At 35.5% G+C, this 16032-nt stretch overlaps 1 protein-coding gene across 1 annotated transcript in view; it reads right to left on the bottom strand.

Annotated features, from left to right (window-relative positions):
- The window catches only part of LOC306652519 (ankyrin repeat domain-containing protein 26-like), a 65270-nt gene that overhangs the window by 19586 nt on the left and 29652 nt on the right, over positions 1-16032 (bottom strand). Inside the window, exons 7-10 of the mRNA XM_079125370.1 lie at positions 12789-12862; positions 11569-11620; positions 9627-9725; positions 6022-6092 (exon numbers count right to left, since the gene is read on the bottom strand). Coding sequence (XP_078981496.1) covers positions 6022-6092; positions 9627-9725; positions 11569-11620; positions 12789-12862 — 296 coding nt within the window. The remainder of the gene's footprint in view (positions 1-6021; positions 6093-9626; positions 9726-11568; positions 11621-12788; positions 12863-16032) is intronic.

Below are 16032 nucleotides of genomic sequence, written 5' to 3'. Positions count from 1 at the left end.
GACAGTAATTGCCAGGGAGAGATCAGAAATCACAGCTTGTTTGCATTTCCAAGATATATAGCCAAATCTCTTCACAGAATGGTGGGGGTTCATCCTGATCATATGGTCTCAGGATAATGGTGGTCTAGAATGAGCTGAAAGTTTTATCAGAAATGTGTTGTGTCTGTTGAAAAGTTATTTGAATAGAAGTCCACTGAGCACTGACTCTTTAAAAGGTGGTTTAGAATAAGAATAGTGAGGGAGAAGAGTTTTTGAGAATTCAAGTGACAGAAGGACTCAGGATTGCTGAGGCAGTGTCAGGTGATATATTTTTTTGCAGTTCCTAAAAGAAATCACAGATTTGGCAAGCAGGTCATGATTGCCATGCCCCAACTCATTGCATTGAAATCCTCTGAGACATGGAATTTCATCCATCTTTAGATCACTGACGGCAGGAGTCTATCAGTGGGAACTGAATTACCTGGCTTCATGGACCAGAGTGTTTGTCAGGAAGATCCCACATTAGAAAGATCAACATCTCTGTGTACATGAACAATATGGAGGGTGCATGTTTTCTTCAAATTGCAAAGTTCCCTCATTTCCTGGGTGGGTTGGGGAACAAATAGCCGAGGAGCTTAGCTTATTCAAGAAGAGGTCATCAAAAGCCTACCAACAAAGAAAAGTCCGGGACCAGATGGGTTCTCAGCCGAGTTCTACAAAACCTTTAAAGAAGAGCTCATTCCAATACTCCTCAAAGTATTCCATGAAATAGAAGAGGAGGCAACCCTCCCAAACTCATTCTATGAAGCCAATATCACCCTGATACCTAAAACAGACAGAGACATATTGAGGAAAGAAAATTTCAGACCAATATCCTTAATGAACACTGATGCAAAAATTCTCAAAAAAATTTAAGCAAATCACATACAAAAATATATTAAAAAGATTGTGCACCACGATCAAGTGGGTCTTATCTCAGGGATGCAAGGTTGGTTCAACATCTGGAAATCAATAAATGTCAATCACCATATCAACAGACTTAAAGGTAAGAATCACATGATTATTTCAATAGATGCAGAAAAAGCATAAAATACAGCATCCTTTCATGCTCAAAACACTAGAAAAAATTGGGGTAGTGGAAACGTTCCTTAACATTGTAAAGGCCATCTGTGCTAAGCCCATGGCCAATATCACTCTAAATGGTGAAAAACTGAAAGCATTCCCCCTAAAAACTGGAACAAGACAGGGATGCCCTCTTTCACCACTTCTATTCAACATCATTCTTGAAACTCTAGCCAGAGCAATTAGACAAACCAAAGAAATTAAAGGGATACAAATTGGAAAAGAACTCAAACTATCCCTATTTGCTGATGACATGATTATATATTTAGAGGAACCTGGAAATTCCACCAGAAAACTCTTAGAACTCATAAGTGAATTCAGTAAAGTAGCAGGTTACAAGATCAATGCTCATAAATCCAATGCATTTTTATACATAAGTGATGAATCTTCAGAGAGAGAAATTAGGAAAACTACCCCATTCACAATAGCATCAAAAAAAAAAAAATACTTGGGAATCAATCTCACAAAAGAGGTTTTAAAGACCTCTACAATGAGAACTACAGAACACAAAAGAAAGAAATTAAAGAAAAGCTTAGAAGATGGAAAGATCACCCATGTTCTTGGATAGGCAGAATTAATATTGTTAAAATGGTCATACTAACTAAAGTGCTATACAGATTCAATGCAATTGCAATTAAAATCCCAATGACATTTTACAGAAATAGAGCAAGCAATTATGAAATTCATCTGGAAGAATAAAAAACTCAGAATAGCTAATGCGATCCTCAGTAGAAAGAGCAAAGCAGGGGGTATTGCAATACCAGTAGCAAGTCCTTTTGGGACTAGAGCAAATAAATAGCTGAATAATATCTGATTATATCTGACTACAGGAAACCCCAAAAAGTTATGTTTGTCAAATAGGAAATCCTGGATCTTCTTTTGTATAACACTAGTACAATAGAAATCTCAATTTTTTGTTGTTGATGTCATTGATTTTTTTGTCTGTTTTTTGTAGGGAGTTTTGAAGTTATTTCATTTTCCTCCTTCTTTCTTCTTTTTTTATTAAAATCGTTTTTATTTTTACAAACTGCATTTTGATTCATTGTATACAAATGGAGTACAACTTTTCATTTATATGGTTGTACACAATGTAGATTTACAACATTCATGTAATTTTACATATACATAGGGTAAAACTGTTTCATTCTACTCTTTCCATCCCCCACCCCATTTTCTTCTACACCATCCAAAGTTCCTTCATTCTTCTCTTCCCACATCATCCCCCCTCTTGTTATATATTGTCATGCACTTATCAGAGAAAACATTCAGCCTTTGGTTTTTTGGGGCTTGGCCTACTTCACTTAGCATATTTTCAAAATTCATCCATTTACTATCAAATGCCATAATTATTCTTCTTTATAGCTGAGTGATATTCCATTGTGTATATATACCACAGTTTCTTTATCCATTTGTTAATTGAAGGGCATCTCGGTTGTTTCCACAATCTGGCTATTGTGAATTGAGCAGCTATGAACATTGATGTGACTGTATCTCTGTAGTATGCTGATTTTAAGTCCTTTTTGTATGAACCAAGAAGTGGGACAGCTGGGTCAAATGGTGGGTCCATTCCAAATTTTCTCAGGAATCTCCACACAGCTTTCCAGAGAGGGTCCACAAATTTGCAATTCCACCAGCAATGTATGAGTTTGCCTTTTCCCCCACATCCACGCTAACACTTATTATTTCTTGTGTTCTTGATAATAAGCATTCTAGTTAGAGTTAGATGAAATCTTAGGGTAGTTTTAATTTCATTTTTCTAATTACTAGGGATGATGAGCACTTTTTCATATATTTATTGATCACTTGTATATCTTCTTCTGTGAAGTGTCTGCCCAGTTCCTTAGCCCATTTATTGATTGCATTCTTTGTATTTTTGGTGTAAATTTTTTAAGTTCTTTATAAACTATGGAGATGAGTGCTCTGAAGTGGGTGTGGAAAAGAATTTCTCCCATTCTGTAGGCTCTCTTTTCACATTATTGCTTGTTTCCTGTGCTGAGAAAAAACTTCAGTTTGAATCTATCCCATTTATTGATTCTTGCCTTTATTTCATGCACTCTGGGGGTCTTGTTAAGGAAGTCTGGTCCAAAGCCAATGTGATGGAGATTTGGGTCTACTGCTTCTTCTATTTGGTGAAGGGTCTCAGGTCTAATTCCTAGATCCTTGATTCATTTTGAGTTGAATTTTGTAGAGGGTGAGAGATAGGGGTTTAATTTCATTTTACTGCATATGGATTTTCAGTTTTCCCAGCACCATTTGTTGAAGAGGCTATCTTTTCACCATTATAAGTTTTTGACAACATTGTCTAGTATGAGGTTATTGTACTTATGTGGGTATGTCTCCATGTCTTCTATCCTGTACCATTGGTCTACCTGTCTATTTTGGTACCAATACCATGCCATTTTTGTTACTATTGCTCTATAGTAGAGCTTAAGGTCTGGTATTGTGATACCTCCTGCATCATCCTTCCAGTCCAGGATTGCTTTGGGTATTCTGGGTCTTTTGTTCTTCCAGATGAATTTTATGATTGCTTTTTTTCTGTTTCTATTAGAAATGTCTCAGGGATTTTAATTGGAATTGTGTTAAATCTGCATAGCACCTTTGGAAGTATGGCCATTTTAATGATATTAATTCTGCCTATCCAAGAACATGGGAGATCTTTCCATCTTCTAAGGTCTTCTTCAATTTCTTTCAATGTTTTGTAGTTTTCGTTGTAAAGATCTTTCACCTCTTTGGTTAGACTGATTCCCAATTCCTTTTTTTTTTTTTTTTTGAGGCTATTATGAACAAAGTTTTCCTCACTTACCTTTCAGATGTTTCATCACTTATGTATAAAAATGCTTTAGATCTATGTGTTTATTTTATATCCTGCTATTTTCCTGAATTAATTTATGAGGTCTAGAAGTTTTCTGGAGGAGCATTTTGGATCCTCTAAATAGAGAATCATGTCATCAGCATATAGTGACAGCTTGAATTCCTCTTTTCCTGTTCATATCCCTTTAATTTCTTGTCTGTCTAATTGCTCTGGATAGTATTTCAAGGATGATGTTGAATAGAAGTGAAAGAGGACATCCCTGTCTTGTTCAGTTTTTAAAGGGAATACTTTCAGTTTTTCTTCATTAAGAATGATGTTGGCCATGGGCTTAGCATAAACAGCCTTTACAATGTTGAGGTATGTTCCTACTATCCCTATTTTTTCTAGTGTTTTGAGGATGAAGGGGTGTTGTATTTTATTGAATGTTTTTCTGCATCAATTGAAATAACCATATAATTCTTATCCTTAAGTCTATTGATAAGATGGATTACATTCATTGATTTATGGATGTTGAAACAAACTTGCATTCCCAGGATGAACACCACTTAATTGTGGTGCACTATCTTAATATATTTTTGGATATGGTTTGCCAGGATTTGGTTAAGTATTTTTGCATCTATATTTATCAAGGATATGGGTCTAAAATTTTCTTTTCTTGATGTATCTTTGTCTGATTTGGGTATGAGGGTGATATTAGCTTCATAGAATGAGTTTGGTAGGGTTCCCTCCTTTTCTATTTCCTGGAATACTTTGAGAAGTATTGGGATGAGTTCTTCTTTGAAGGTCTTGTAGAACTCGGCTGAGAATCTGTCTGGTCCTCAGCTTTTCCTAAGCTTGGCAGGCTTTTGATGGCTTCTTGTATTTCATTGCCTGATATTGATCTGTTTAAATTGTGTATGTCCTACTGGTTTAGTTTCAGAGGATCATTCTTTTTGATGAGAAATTCATTCCATTTTTTTAGTTGCTATCCAAAAACCTTTTAAGATCTCATTTTAAATTCTTTCTTTTCTCAATTTTTATTGAATTTCCTGCTCATTTCTTCTTCTATCTCTGTTTACTCCCATGTCTTTCATTCTTATTCCTTATAAAATATGTCTTAAAAATTTTATTATAACAAAGATCTCATTTTGTCAGGTAAAAATTGTTACTTCCTACCTAATCTCTTCATTTTGTGGTGTTCTAGAGATCATTTAGAGTATACATTTTATTTACAGGTGATAAATGTTTGCTTTAAGCTGTGATCATTGATGAATTTTATTTTCTCCCCATATGGAGATGCTGGTGAGTGAAATGGCCATGTAGAACATGCTCATTCTCAGGTGTGATACTCAGATATAAAACTTGCCCAGGACACATCCCTATGATAAACATACACACTAGGAGGAAGCACAAGTAACAGTAGAAGATAAATCTGTGAAAAGCATGTAAATCCTCCACCTAATAACAGACCACATGAAAGAGCAGACAAAAAGACACTTTTGATGTGTCATAATTTTATAATAATTTAATCCAAGGTCTTTGAAGAAACACTGAACAAATAGGTATAATAAATATGTTTAATTAATTCATTTCCTTTCACTCATTCATTTCTTTCAGGAAATTTAAATAGATAATGTTTGCAAATAACAGAAAATACTCATTCTTAATGATTTTGATTCCATTAACATGCACTTTTGTGTCCAATTTGACCTCGTTATCTTCCTCCAAAGACACTATAATGCATGGAGAATGATACCATTAACTCTGGAAAGGATGACAGGTAATATGACATCAAATGTTGAGACTTTGAGAATGAAGCTGTTTTTACATGAATAGGTTCAAGGGTCATTGCATTTATGTATGTTGTTGGTTTTAACTGCTTTCCCCTAAGTCTCCAATTTATCCATAAGTTAAGGATATCAGAGAAGAAAATGCAAATATTATTTCAAAAACATCAGTGCAATTGCTTGCATAAAGTATAAAATTAATCTACCTTGGTTCCTAAAACTATTTTCATGTTCATGACCAGTTAAATATTACACTATGAGGTCACTAAGTTTGTTCTAATTTACCTTCTGGAAGCAAAAAATGGGAAGAAATTGGGAATTTAAATAGACACAAGTGAATACCTGTTGCCGACTAAATCCAGTGCTATCAAGTATCTCCTTCTCTTCCTTTGATGACATGTCCAACAGTGACTCTGTTGAAAAATGCAGATATACATAAAATAACAAAAAATATAGTGTGAATGACAATTTATCCAAATGAAAGGGAAGAGTAGCTATGATCCTAAAATATTATTTTTCAAATGATAGCTTTGAATTAAGCTTATCATGGAAAGTGAAATAAGCCAATCCCAAAAAGCAAAAGTCCAAATGTTTTCCCTGATAAGTGGATGATGATACATAATGGGGGGGGGTAAGAGATAAATGGAGGAATATTGGATTACATAGAGGGAACTGAGAGGTGCAAGGGGGTGGGGGTATAAAAGATGGTGGAATGAGACAGACATCATTACCCTATGTACATGTATGATTACATGAATGGTGTGAATCTCCATCATGTATAACCATAGAAATGTACCCTATTTATGTACACTGAGTCAGAATGCAGTCTGTAAAAATGAAAAAAAAATCTTAAATTAAAAAAATAAGCACAATTTTAAGAGAATATAACTATTATTTGAAATTATTTCCTTAGTGTATGTGTGTGTGTCTGTGTATTTTATGTACTGAATGTGTATCCTTGGCAAGAAAAATAGAAATTATTTCAACCACATATCTTCATATTTGGAGACAGAGGATCTGTAAATGCCCTCATTTGCTGGCAACCTGACAGGGGGTTTATCTCTGCCTCTCAAGGACCTGCAATTACAGGTTTGACCCTCTGAAAGCAGTACATAGAGACATCATTGAGGTGTAGCTTTACTGATCCAATATTTCAGAACACCATTGGGAGACACTAGGTGTCACCATGTACAAGACCTATAATAACTCACAGGTTGATCCACTCAAGGTGAAAGAAAATTTCTCCGAAAAAAAATTAATTACAAGGGAACAAAGATGCATCACACAGTTTACTATTTCAAACAATAAATTTTAAAAATCTTGGACAACATGTTTGGTGTCCCACATAAATGATCACATTTACACCATTATAAATGAAATCCATGTTGCTTTTTCCTACATTCCTTTAATTTTCTTCTTTTTTCTAATAGGAATTGGTCTTGTAAATCTTCCATGATTATGTCAATTATTCTGGGTATAATCTGGTTGTACTTTCCCTAGGATTTCCTCAGATATATTCCAGGTTCCATACTGGATGATAAACATAGGACCTGTAAACATTTCTTTTTCTGTCTAGTCCATCATTTTCTGGACTTGAGGGGATCACTTTTACATCATGTTTCTCTCAAGAGTTTTATTTCTTTCCCCTCATATTTGAGTTTGTGGAAAGAGTAGAGAAGTTAAAATGTGCCATGGGTGATTCTGTTCTAGATGGAAATGAATGGAGCTTTCAAAATTGAGGTTATCAGCCAGAGACAGGAAATTCTGAGAGAATGAAAGCCTGTGTACAGAAAAGTTTTTAAATGCAATGTTTTTATCTCATGATATGGGGATTGGAAAAATAACTTCCAGAGGATGGTGCAGGGAGAGAATGAACAAGATGCAGAGTGAGGCACAATTTGTATTAAGAATGATTCATAGGAAGTGTAAGATATTTGGACATCCAAGTTCCAATGAAAGCTGATGGTCATATGTGCAGCATATGTATGAAGAGCAGGATCAATATCAATGCTACAAGTAGGTGGACATCAGGCCATATGCATGAATGGAGATGAATAATGAGAAGGCATCAGTCATCTACAACGTTGATGCATGACTGGTTGAAGATAATGTTTCCAGAAATATAGAGCATAGAAAAATTTTAGTGACTGTGAAAAATTTAAATTAAGGTAAGTTTTAGGTGAATACATCTAATGTTTGAATTTTTTTATTGTTGTGTATTTTACCCAGAGACATGTGTTTCCTTGGCAAGTTCTGTAGCTATTCTTTCAAAAACTACTCATTTATATTTGAAGAAATGGTGTCTGTAAATTCCTAAGTTGGCTGGAAACCTGAGAGGAGACTGTCTCAGCCCTAAGGTAGCTACAACTACAGGTGTGTCCCTCTGGACCAAGGCCATACTGATATCACTGAGAAGTAATTTTACTGAAACAATAATTCAGAAAGCCACATGGTAGACACTAGGTATCTCTACTCACAATTGGTTTGTGCTAAGAACCAGAGGAGATGCAAGGAGACAGGGATTCACTTTTTTCTAGAGATAGACATGAATGGATACTTCAGTAATGAGGTGGTCAGCCAGTGACAAAGAATGCTGAAACCATGAAATGTTGCACATAGAGACAGGGTTAAAATGGACAGAGGCCATTCATATAGGGAATGGCAAGGAGAATTGAGAGAAGATATTGTAGGCAGAAAGAGAGGGATAAAAATACAGATGAGGCAGAATTTTCATTATGAAATTACCTATAGAAGTGAAGGTGAAGAGACTTCCACGTTCTAAACAGACTTGATGGTCCTATATGCAGTAAAAGCAAAAGACCAGGATCATCCTAAAAACTACCAGCAGGTAGACATCAAGACCATAGGCATGAATGGTAAAGAATAATGAGAAGAAATCAGTAATCTATGAAGTAGATGCTGGACTGATTGGAGGGAATGTTTCCAAAATACAGAGAATAGAAAACTTTCATCATTCTACACAGTTACCAGTGTAGAATGATGTCTAATTAAAGAACAAAAAAAGAAGTTGGGCCACAGGAATGTGAAACACTGCTCCTGATCATATCTCAAAGTTTCCACTTTATCATGTAAAAAAATGGAGCAATTGTGAATGTTGCTTTCATTTACCATGTAGTTCCTTCTAGGGCAATAGCTTTCTATTTTGAGGAAACTCATTTAGGATCTTGGTGAGCACTTTTGTGCAACTTGAACTTGCATATTAATAATACACATGAGAATTAGAGAGATCTGTGGGAGAGTTTCAGTGGGAGGACAACTGATTAGCATGCAAGTTGATCTCCCTCATTGTTCACCTTTGAGAAGATAAACAAACAAAACATGTCAAAGAAATACGAGTAAATATTTCATTGCTCTGTGCAAGGATATTCTCAATTTATAACTTTTACTCAAAATTTCTGGATAGACAGTTCTTCAGTAAATAAGAGATGTGATTTACAGGAAAGCAATAAATAAATTATATATGTGTTGACAAAAGCCACAAGACTCAAATATTCTGAATCAGAGTCAGGAATAGATGTTTTGAAAAATTTGCAGTCAAGTATCCAATGGTAAAAACCAGTCTGCAGTGACCATTAACACAAAGATATTGGCATATATAGTAATGGCAAGATAGAGAATGCTGGAGAGCACAGTGATCTGTATTCAGAGGAGGAAAGAGGGACGCAGAGAAGATCAATGTCAAAGGAGTATGAAAATGTGGCAGCTGGCATCTTGAGTGAATCTTCTCAGAATCACTTAATCCATTTTATGATAGTACATTTCCTGTTTGTCATTTGCCTTATAATTGCTAAGTCCAAAGTTGTGATGAGATTCCAGGGGAAGGTACACTTGTTTATTCATCTGAGACAGCTTTCTGAGCTATTCAGCTTAGATATGTGTTTAGAATAACAGCTAATACACATTTGGTTGTTTATGTTAGTTCATACCCATGCTGGCAACTGATGCATCTCCTTTTCCTGTGTCCCCTCGTTTCACCACCATCAAGTTTCTTTTTGCTCTTTTGTGTGAAGTGTATGGTCCGATATCTGTGAAAAAAATTTTGATAATGCATAAAGAGTTCAGGGAAGCAGTCCAAAACAAAAGTGTTCTGAAAGCTTACAGAATTATCAGATATCAATAAACTCTTGTGTTTCATAGTAAATGGTAAATTCACTAAGAGTAACAGTGATGGCATTTTAGGAATAATCTGCTTACTGGCTTCTGGTTAAAAATGAATCTGGAGTGGCATTTCATGTATTTGCTCAAGTCTCTCAGGTGATAACATTTGCTTTCTTGAGTTCCAAAGATATCTCACTAATATCCTGCTATTCTGGCATGCCAAAGACCTGGTTTTCCAACAGCACACCAATAAAGTACTGATGGAAACAAAACAATTCATGATGATTATAAGAAGAGTACCTAAGGAAAATTAGCTTTCTTTTAAACAATGAATGCTTCAAAAATCCAAGTTCTCTCACCTCAATGACACATATGGAAGCCTCACACATTGTGGTGTCTATTAGATAAGGAGGGGACAAATTGGGAGCTGTGGGTTGCCCTGATTCTTGCAGTCCCCATGGGTTCCAATCATCTCTACACCAGATTTGCATTTGAAAGCAAAGTGAAAAGAGCTGAGGAACATTTTCTCCATTTCATCATAATTCCCGATTCCTCTCTCATTTCCCCTCCCCTTTAGGTTTTCCAAAGAAAAATATGAGGTGGGAGCTTGTGTCTTTGCATCTTTCATTCTTTGTATGGCTTTTTGCCACTCCTTCTTGCCTGCCAAACTAACAAATATATCTTAGTCATATGCTTTTGCCATCTCATCTTCTGAGTTGCGCCCAGTCTTCAAGAGACCTGCTCAGAATGAAAGTCAGATTTATGCTTGAACTTGATGTGTTTGTGTCCTGAACAGTAGAAACCAGGAAATGTTCTTGTGTATTTCCCAAAAGGACATCCATTCTCTGGCAACAAATAGTGTTTTCTGCAGACCAGGATCAATGGAATCACCTTAGAATGTAACGGACACGTTGAAGCCAGGACCGGCTGAGTCAGAAGCTTTGGAACATGGTCCCCAGAGATGATTCCACACAGTTTTACAGTTCCAGTGTGAACTTTGTCAGCTTCCAATTCTTCATCTATGTTAATGAGAATGCAGCTCTGGATTCCTCCTTTGGAGTTCCCTCAAATTAAATTTTCAAAGGATCTGTAATCTTTCCAAAGTGAATTTTAGATACCTGTGAATTTGGGGGATTCCCCTTGACTACTCATATGTCTTTTTAATTTTCCATTTGCTGTTTCTATCTTATATTTTTTTGTCATAGAGTGGCACCATGTTGCAATCATTAGATTTTATATATTTCCTCTCAGTGTTGGTCAATGAACTTAGTTTTGTGGATCAGGTCTTCATGCCTCAATCCACTTCCAACTGTGAAAAACTCACCAAGGTTGAGACAGATCTATATTCCCTTTCATTAATCTTGAGAACTTGAAACTCATATGTTCTTTCCACAGTGTGAAAAAACTGATCCTTTCCCTTCTCATGTGGGGCTTGAATTTCCCAACCTCTCCTAAGAACCACTGATTCTTTTTCCTTTTTGACTCTGTGTACTTCCTGAAGTTCTCAGTCTTCCTTTCCTCTTTTTCTTTTTCTTATTTCTAATTTACCTGAGATAAAAGCATATCTTAAAGGAAATTCACCATTCTCTTCTTTAGCAATACCCACAATTAAACCTGTGACTGAAACCTAGTATGTTATGCCACTCCGTACCTTCCCTTTTGTTCAATAGCTAGGTAACAGACACACTCTTTGAGCATTTACTACATAATAGTGCCCATATTTTTGGCAATATTCTCTGCAAGGTACTTTGGATCCTATGTGGTTCTTACCTTTTGCATGTCCACAAAAAGCACACACCTCTGCATGTTGCTCAAAGTCACGCTGGAAAACAATAATAGTGATAATTACTTGCATATAGATTTCATCATCACTCTTTGGACATCACCTTCTCATATATGTGAAATCATTGGAATTGGAAATAAGACCATTAAATTATATGCAACAATACTTTGCACAGGAGACACAAGCATATGCAGTATTGATGAAGCTGAGCTTTCCCACTCAGTCCCTTATTTTGTGGTGTTCTTGAGATCATTTAATACACACATTTTATTTATATGTGGCAAATATTTTTATGTAAGCTGTGATCATTGTTTGAGTGTATTCTTTCTCCTTGCAGAGATACTGAATGAAACTAGCATGTGTATCATGCTCATTTTCAGACGTGATGCTCAGATATAAACAATGCACCAGACCCATCTCCATGACAAACCTGCCTATTACAAGAACCCACATGCAGCTGTGGAAGAGAAATCCATTGAAAGGCATGCAAATCTTCCACTGGCTGACACATACAATATGAGAACCAGGAGGCAAAATGACACCTCCAATATTTCATAACATCCCAACAATTGTATCAAAGTACTTTAGTCTAACATCATGTAAAGAGGTAACAGATAATGTTTAGTAATTCTTTTGCATTCTTGAAGGGAAAGAACATAAACCTGATAGATACTTTCTGTAAATTATCAGTAAAGTATGCATCCTGAATGGTTTTGGTTCTATTAACCAGAAGGTACATGTTTGCTTTGTAGTTTTTATCTTCTTTAATCAGGACACTAGAAATCATGGAATATGATTTCTTTAACTATGGCATGGATGGCAGGTAATGTGAGATTCAGTGGTGATCCTTTGGAAATGAAGATGATTTTACATGAATGTGTTCATTGGTCATTACATTTACGTATGTTCATAGTGTCAACTGATAACTTCTCAATCTCCATCTCTCACCATTTAAGGATGTTACACAGTTCAAAACAAAACAGTATTCTAAAATATTGGTCCAATTTCTTGCATAAAGTTTATCTTTAATCCACCTTGATTTCTAAAACTATTTTCAGATTCATGACCACTTAAATGTTGTACAATTAACTATGAAATTGTGATGTTGGATGCCCAAAGTGTATTAGGTTATGCCATTTGCCCTAATTTCCCTCCTGGAAACAAAAGAAGGAAGATATTTGGAATTCAAAATGACATGTATGCATACCTGTTGCTGGCTAAATCCAGTGCCATGGAGTCTCTCCTCCACTTCCTCTGTTGAAATGTCTAAGTGTGACTCTCCTGAAACATGCACAGATTTATTTAAACTACCTTATAATATTGTTAAAGAAAATGTATCCAAATAAAAAGGAACAGTAACTATAACTCTACGATTTTACTTTCCCAATGATAATTTTAAATTAAGCATGAGTTTAGGTGAATATAGCCATTATTTCAAATATTTAATTGTTGGAGTGTGGGCCTTTGTATTTTAGGCAGGAACACGTGTATCCTATCAAGCACCATAGAAATTATTTCAAACCCCAAGTCTTCATATTTGGGACAGAATGTCTGTTAATTTCCTTGTTTGCTGGCAACCTGACCGGGGCTTACATCTGCCTCTCAAGGAATTGTATGCCTGTAATTGTCATGCAATTATAGGCATGCCCCTCTGAGTCCAGTACATATAGACATCATAGGAATGTAGTTCTACTGATCCAATACTTTAGAACACCATTGGGAGACACTAGGTATCACCATGTAGAAGACCTACAATAACTCACAGGTTGACCCACTCAAGGTGAAAGAAGATTTCAGAAAAAAAATCACTCAATTTCCAGTGAAACACGAAACATCACACAGTTTACTATCTCCTCTTCCTTCAAATATTAAATTTTAAAAATCCATTTAAACCCATCTTTAGTGACCCAAAAAAGTAATCACACTTACATCTTTATCAATGAACTCCTTTTGCTTTTTTTATACACTTGTTTGATTTTCTTTATCTTAAATTTTTAGAAGTTACTTTCTTGTGAAACTTTCATGATTTTCATAATTTTCTTATTCCTGTCAGAATCTGCTTGTGTTTTCAATAGGGCTATCTCAGATACTTCCAGTTATCATACTGGGTAATAAACATGGGACCTGTAAACATTCCTTTTCCTTTCTATTCTATCAGTTCCTGGACTTGATGGGACAAATTTTACTTTCTGTTGCTGTCAACAATTTTACTTATTTCCTCTCATATTTGAGTTTGTGGTAAGAGCTAGAGGAGATAAAAGATGCCAGATATGAAGTCTTTTCTAGGTTGAGATGAACGGAGACTTCAAAAGTGAGGTTATCAGCCAGCAGCAGAAAATGCAGAGAGTATAAAAGGCTGTATAAAGTAAAGTTTTTAAATGGATTGGGTTTATCTGATGATATATGAATTGGGAAGAACTTACAGAGCATGGCTCAAACAGAGAAGGGGAGCAAGATACAGAGTGAGGCAGAATTTGTATTAGGAAAGATTCATAGAAACCTTAAACCCATGTCATTATATTTGTAGAAAAGTTGTCAATAAATTTCTTGGTTGGCTAGAAACCTGACAGAAGCCTGCCTCAGCCTCTCAAGTACATGTAAGTACATGTGTGCCTCTCTGAACCCAGTACATATTGATATGATTCAGGAGTAATTTACTAGTCCAATACTTCAGAACAACACTTGGGGAGACACTACATGTCTCTCCCCATAATTCAGTATACAGTAAGATCTAGAGGAGAAAAATAATGTCAGGGATGCAGTCCTTTCTAGTGGTAGAGATAAATGCCCACTTCAAAAGTGAACAAAGTCAGGTTTTAGCCAGTGACATAAAATGCTGAGAGCATGAAAGGCTATACATTGAGGACAGGTTTAAATGGAAAGTGTCTGTCAATACAGGGATTAGCAAGGAGAACTGGTAGAAGGCATTGTAGGCAAAGAAAGGGTTCAGAATAGAGAGTAAGGCAGAATTTTTATTGTGAAAGAGTCTTTGGAAAGTGAAGATGCTTGGACATCCATGTTCTATGTACAACTGATGGTCATATATGCAGTATATGCATAAAGAGCTAGACCAACCTCAATGATACAAGCAGGTGGAAATGAGGGGCATGTGTATGAATTGTGATGTGTAATGAGAATTGCAACAGTGCACTAGGAATTGATTGCAACCTGACTGGGGGAGTATTTCCAGAAATACAGAGAATAGAAAATGTCTAGTGACCTGTGTTGAATGAAAGTTAATTAAAGGAACAAATAAGAAGCTGGTTTACAGAAATGTGAGATTCTGGTCCTAACTGGAACTCAAGGTTTCAAATGCATTATGTAATAAAATGCAGCAACTGTGAATGTTGCTTTAATTTACCATGTCGTTTCTCCTATGGCAATGTCTTCCTATGTTGAGGTAACTCTTTTATGATCTTATGAACACTTTTGTGCAATTTAAATACATTCAAACCCTTCAAGAATTTGAGAGATCTGTGGAAGAACCTCAGTGGGAGAGCAAATTCTTAGCAGGCAAAAGTTTCTCTCTCATTGTTCACCATTGAGAAGAAAATAAATAAAACATGTCATAGACATATGAGCAAACACTTCATTGCTAGGTGCAGGTATATTATTGATTTACAACTCATCAAAATTTCTGAAAAGAATGTTATCCAGCAAACCATGGATTTATTTATAAGAAAAGAGTTAATAAAATCACATAGCTATTTCATAAAGTTTCAAGTCTCAAGTGTACTAAATCAAAATCAGGAATATTGATTTGGTTAAATTGGCAGTTAAGTTTCCATTGGTAGAATAATTTTTGCAATGACCATTAATACAAAACATTGGTAAGTATACCAATGTCAAAATGCAGAATGCTGGAGGGCACATTGATCTGCATTCAGAGGAGGAAAAAAATCCCTTATAAATTCCATGTCAAAGCTGAATTAAAATGTGGCAGCACATATCTCAATTGAATCCTGTCAGAGTCATTTAATCCATTAAATTATAAGTACATATTCTGTCCCCCATTTGCCTTATAATCAATAAGTCCAAATTGTGATGAGATTCCAGGGGAAGGGACACTTATTTGCTCATCCAAGAGAGTTTTCTGAACTAATTAGTTCAGATATATGTGTTTAGGATAACAGCTAATATGCATATGCATGTTTGTGTTTGTTTATACCCAAGTGAGAAAGTGGTGCATCTTCTTTTCTCATATTCTCTGTTTTATCCAATATAAAGTTTCTTTTTCCTCTCTTGTGTGAAGATAGTGTTTTCATATCTATAAAAAATGTACGAGAAAACATACAGTTCAGACAAGCAATCAAAAAATGCATTCTGAAGCTTGTAGAATTATCAGATATCAATAAACTATTGAGTTTCAAAGAAATTTTTACATGCACTAAGAGTAACAGTGTTGGTATTTGAGTGGCAAACCACATAAAGCATTCTGCTTAAAATAATGT

The sequence above is a fragment of the Sciurus vulgaris genome (genome assembly GCF_902686455.1).
Source record: "Sciurus vulgaris genome assembly, contig: HiC_scaffold_261_arrow_ctg1, whole genome shotgun sequence".
NCBI classification, from domain to species: Eukaryota; Metazoa; Chordata; class Mammalia; order Rodentia; family Sciuridae; genus Sciurus; species Sciurus vulgaris.
The sequence above is the reverse complement of the archived record's forward strand: the minus strand, read 5'-3'. Positions and strand labels throughout refer to the sequence as shown.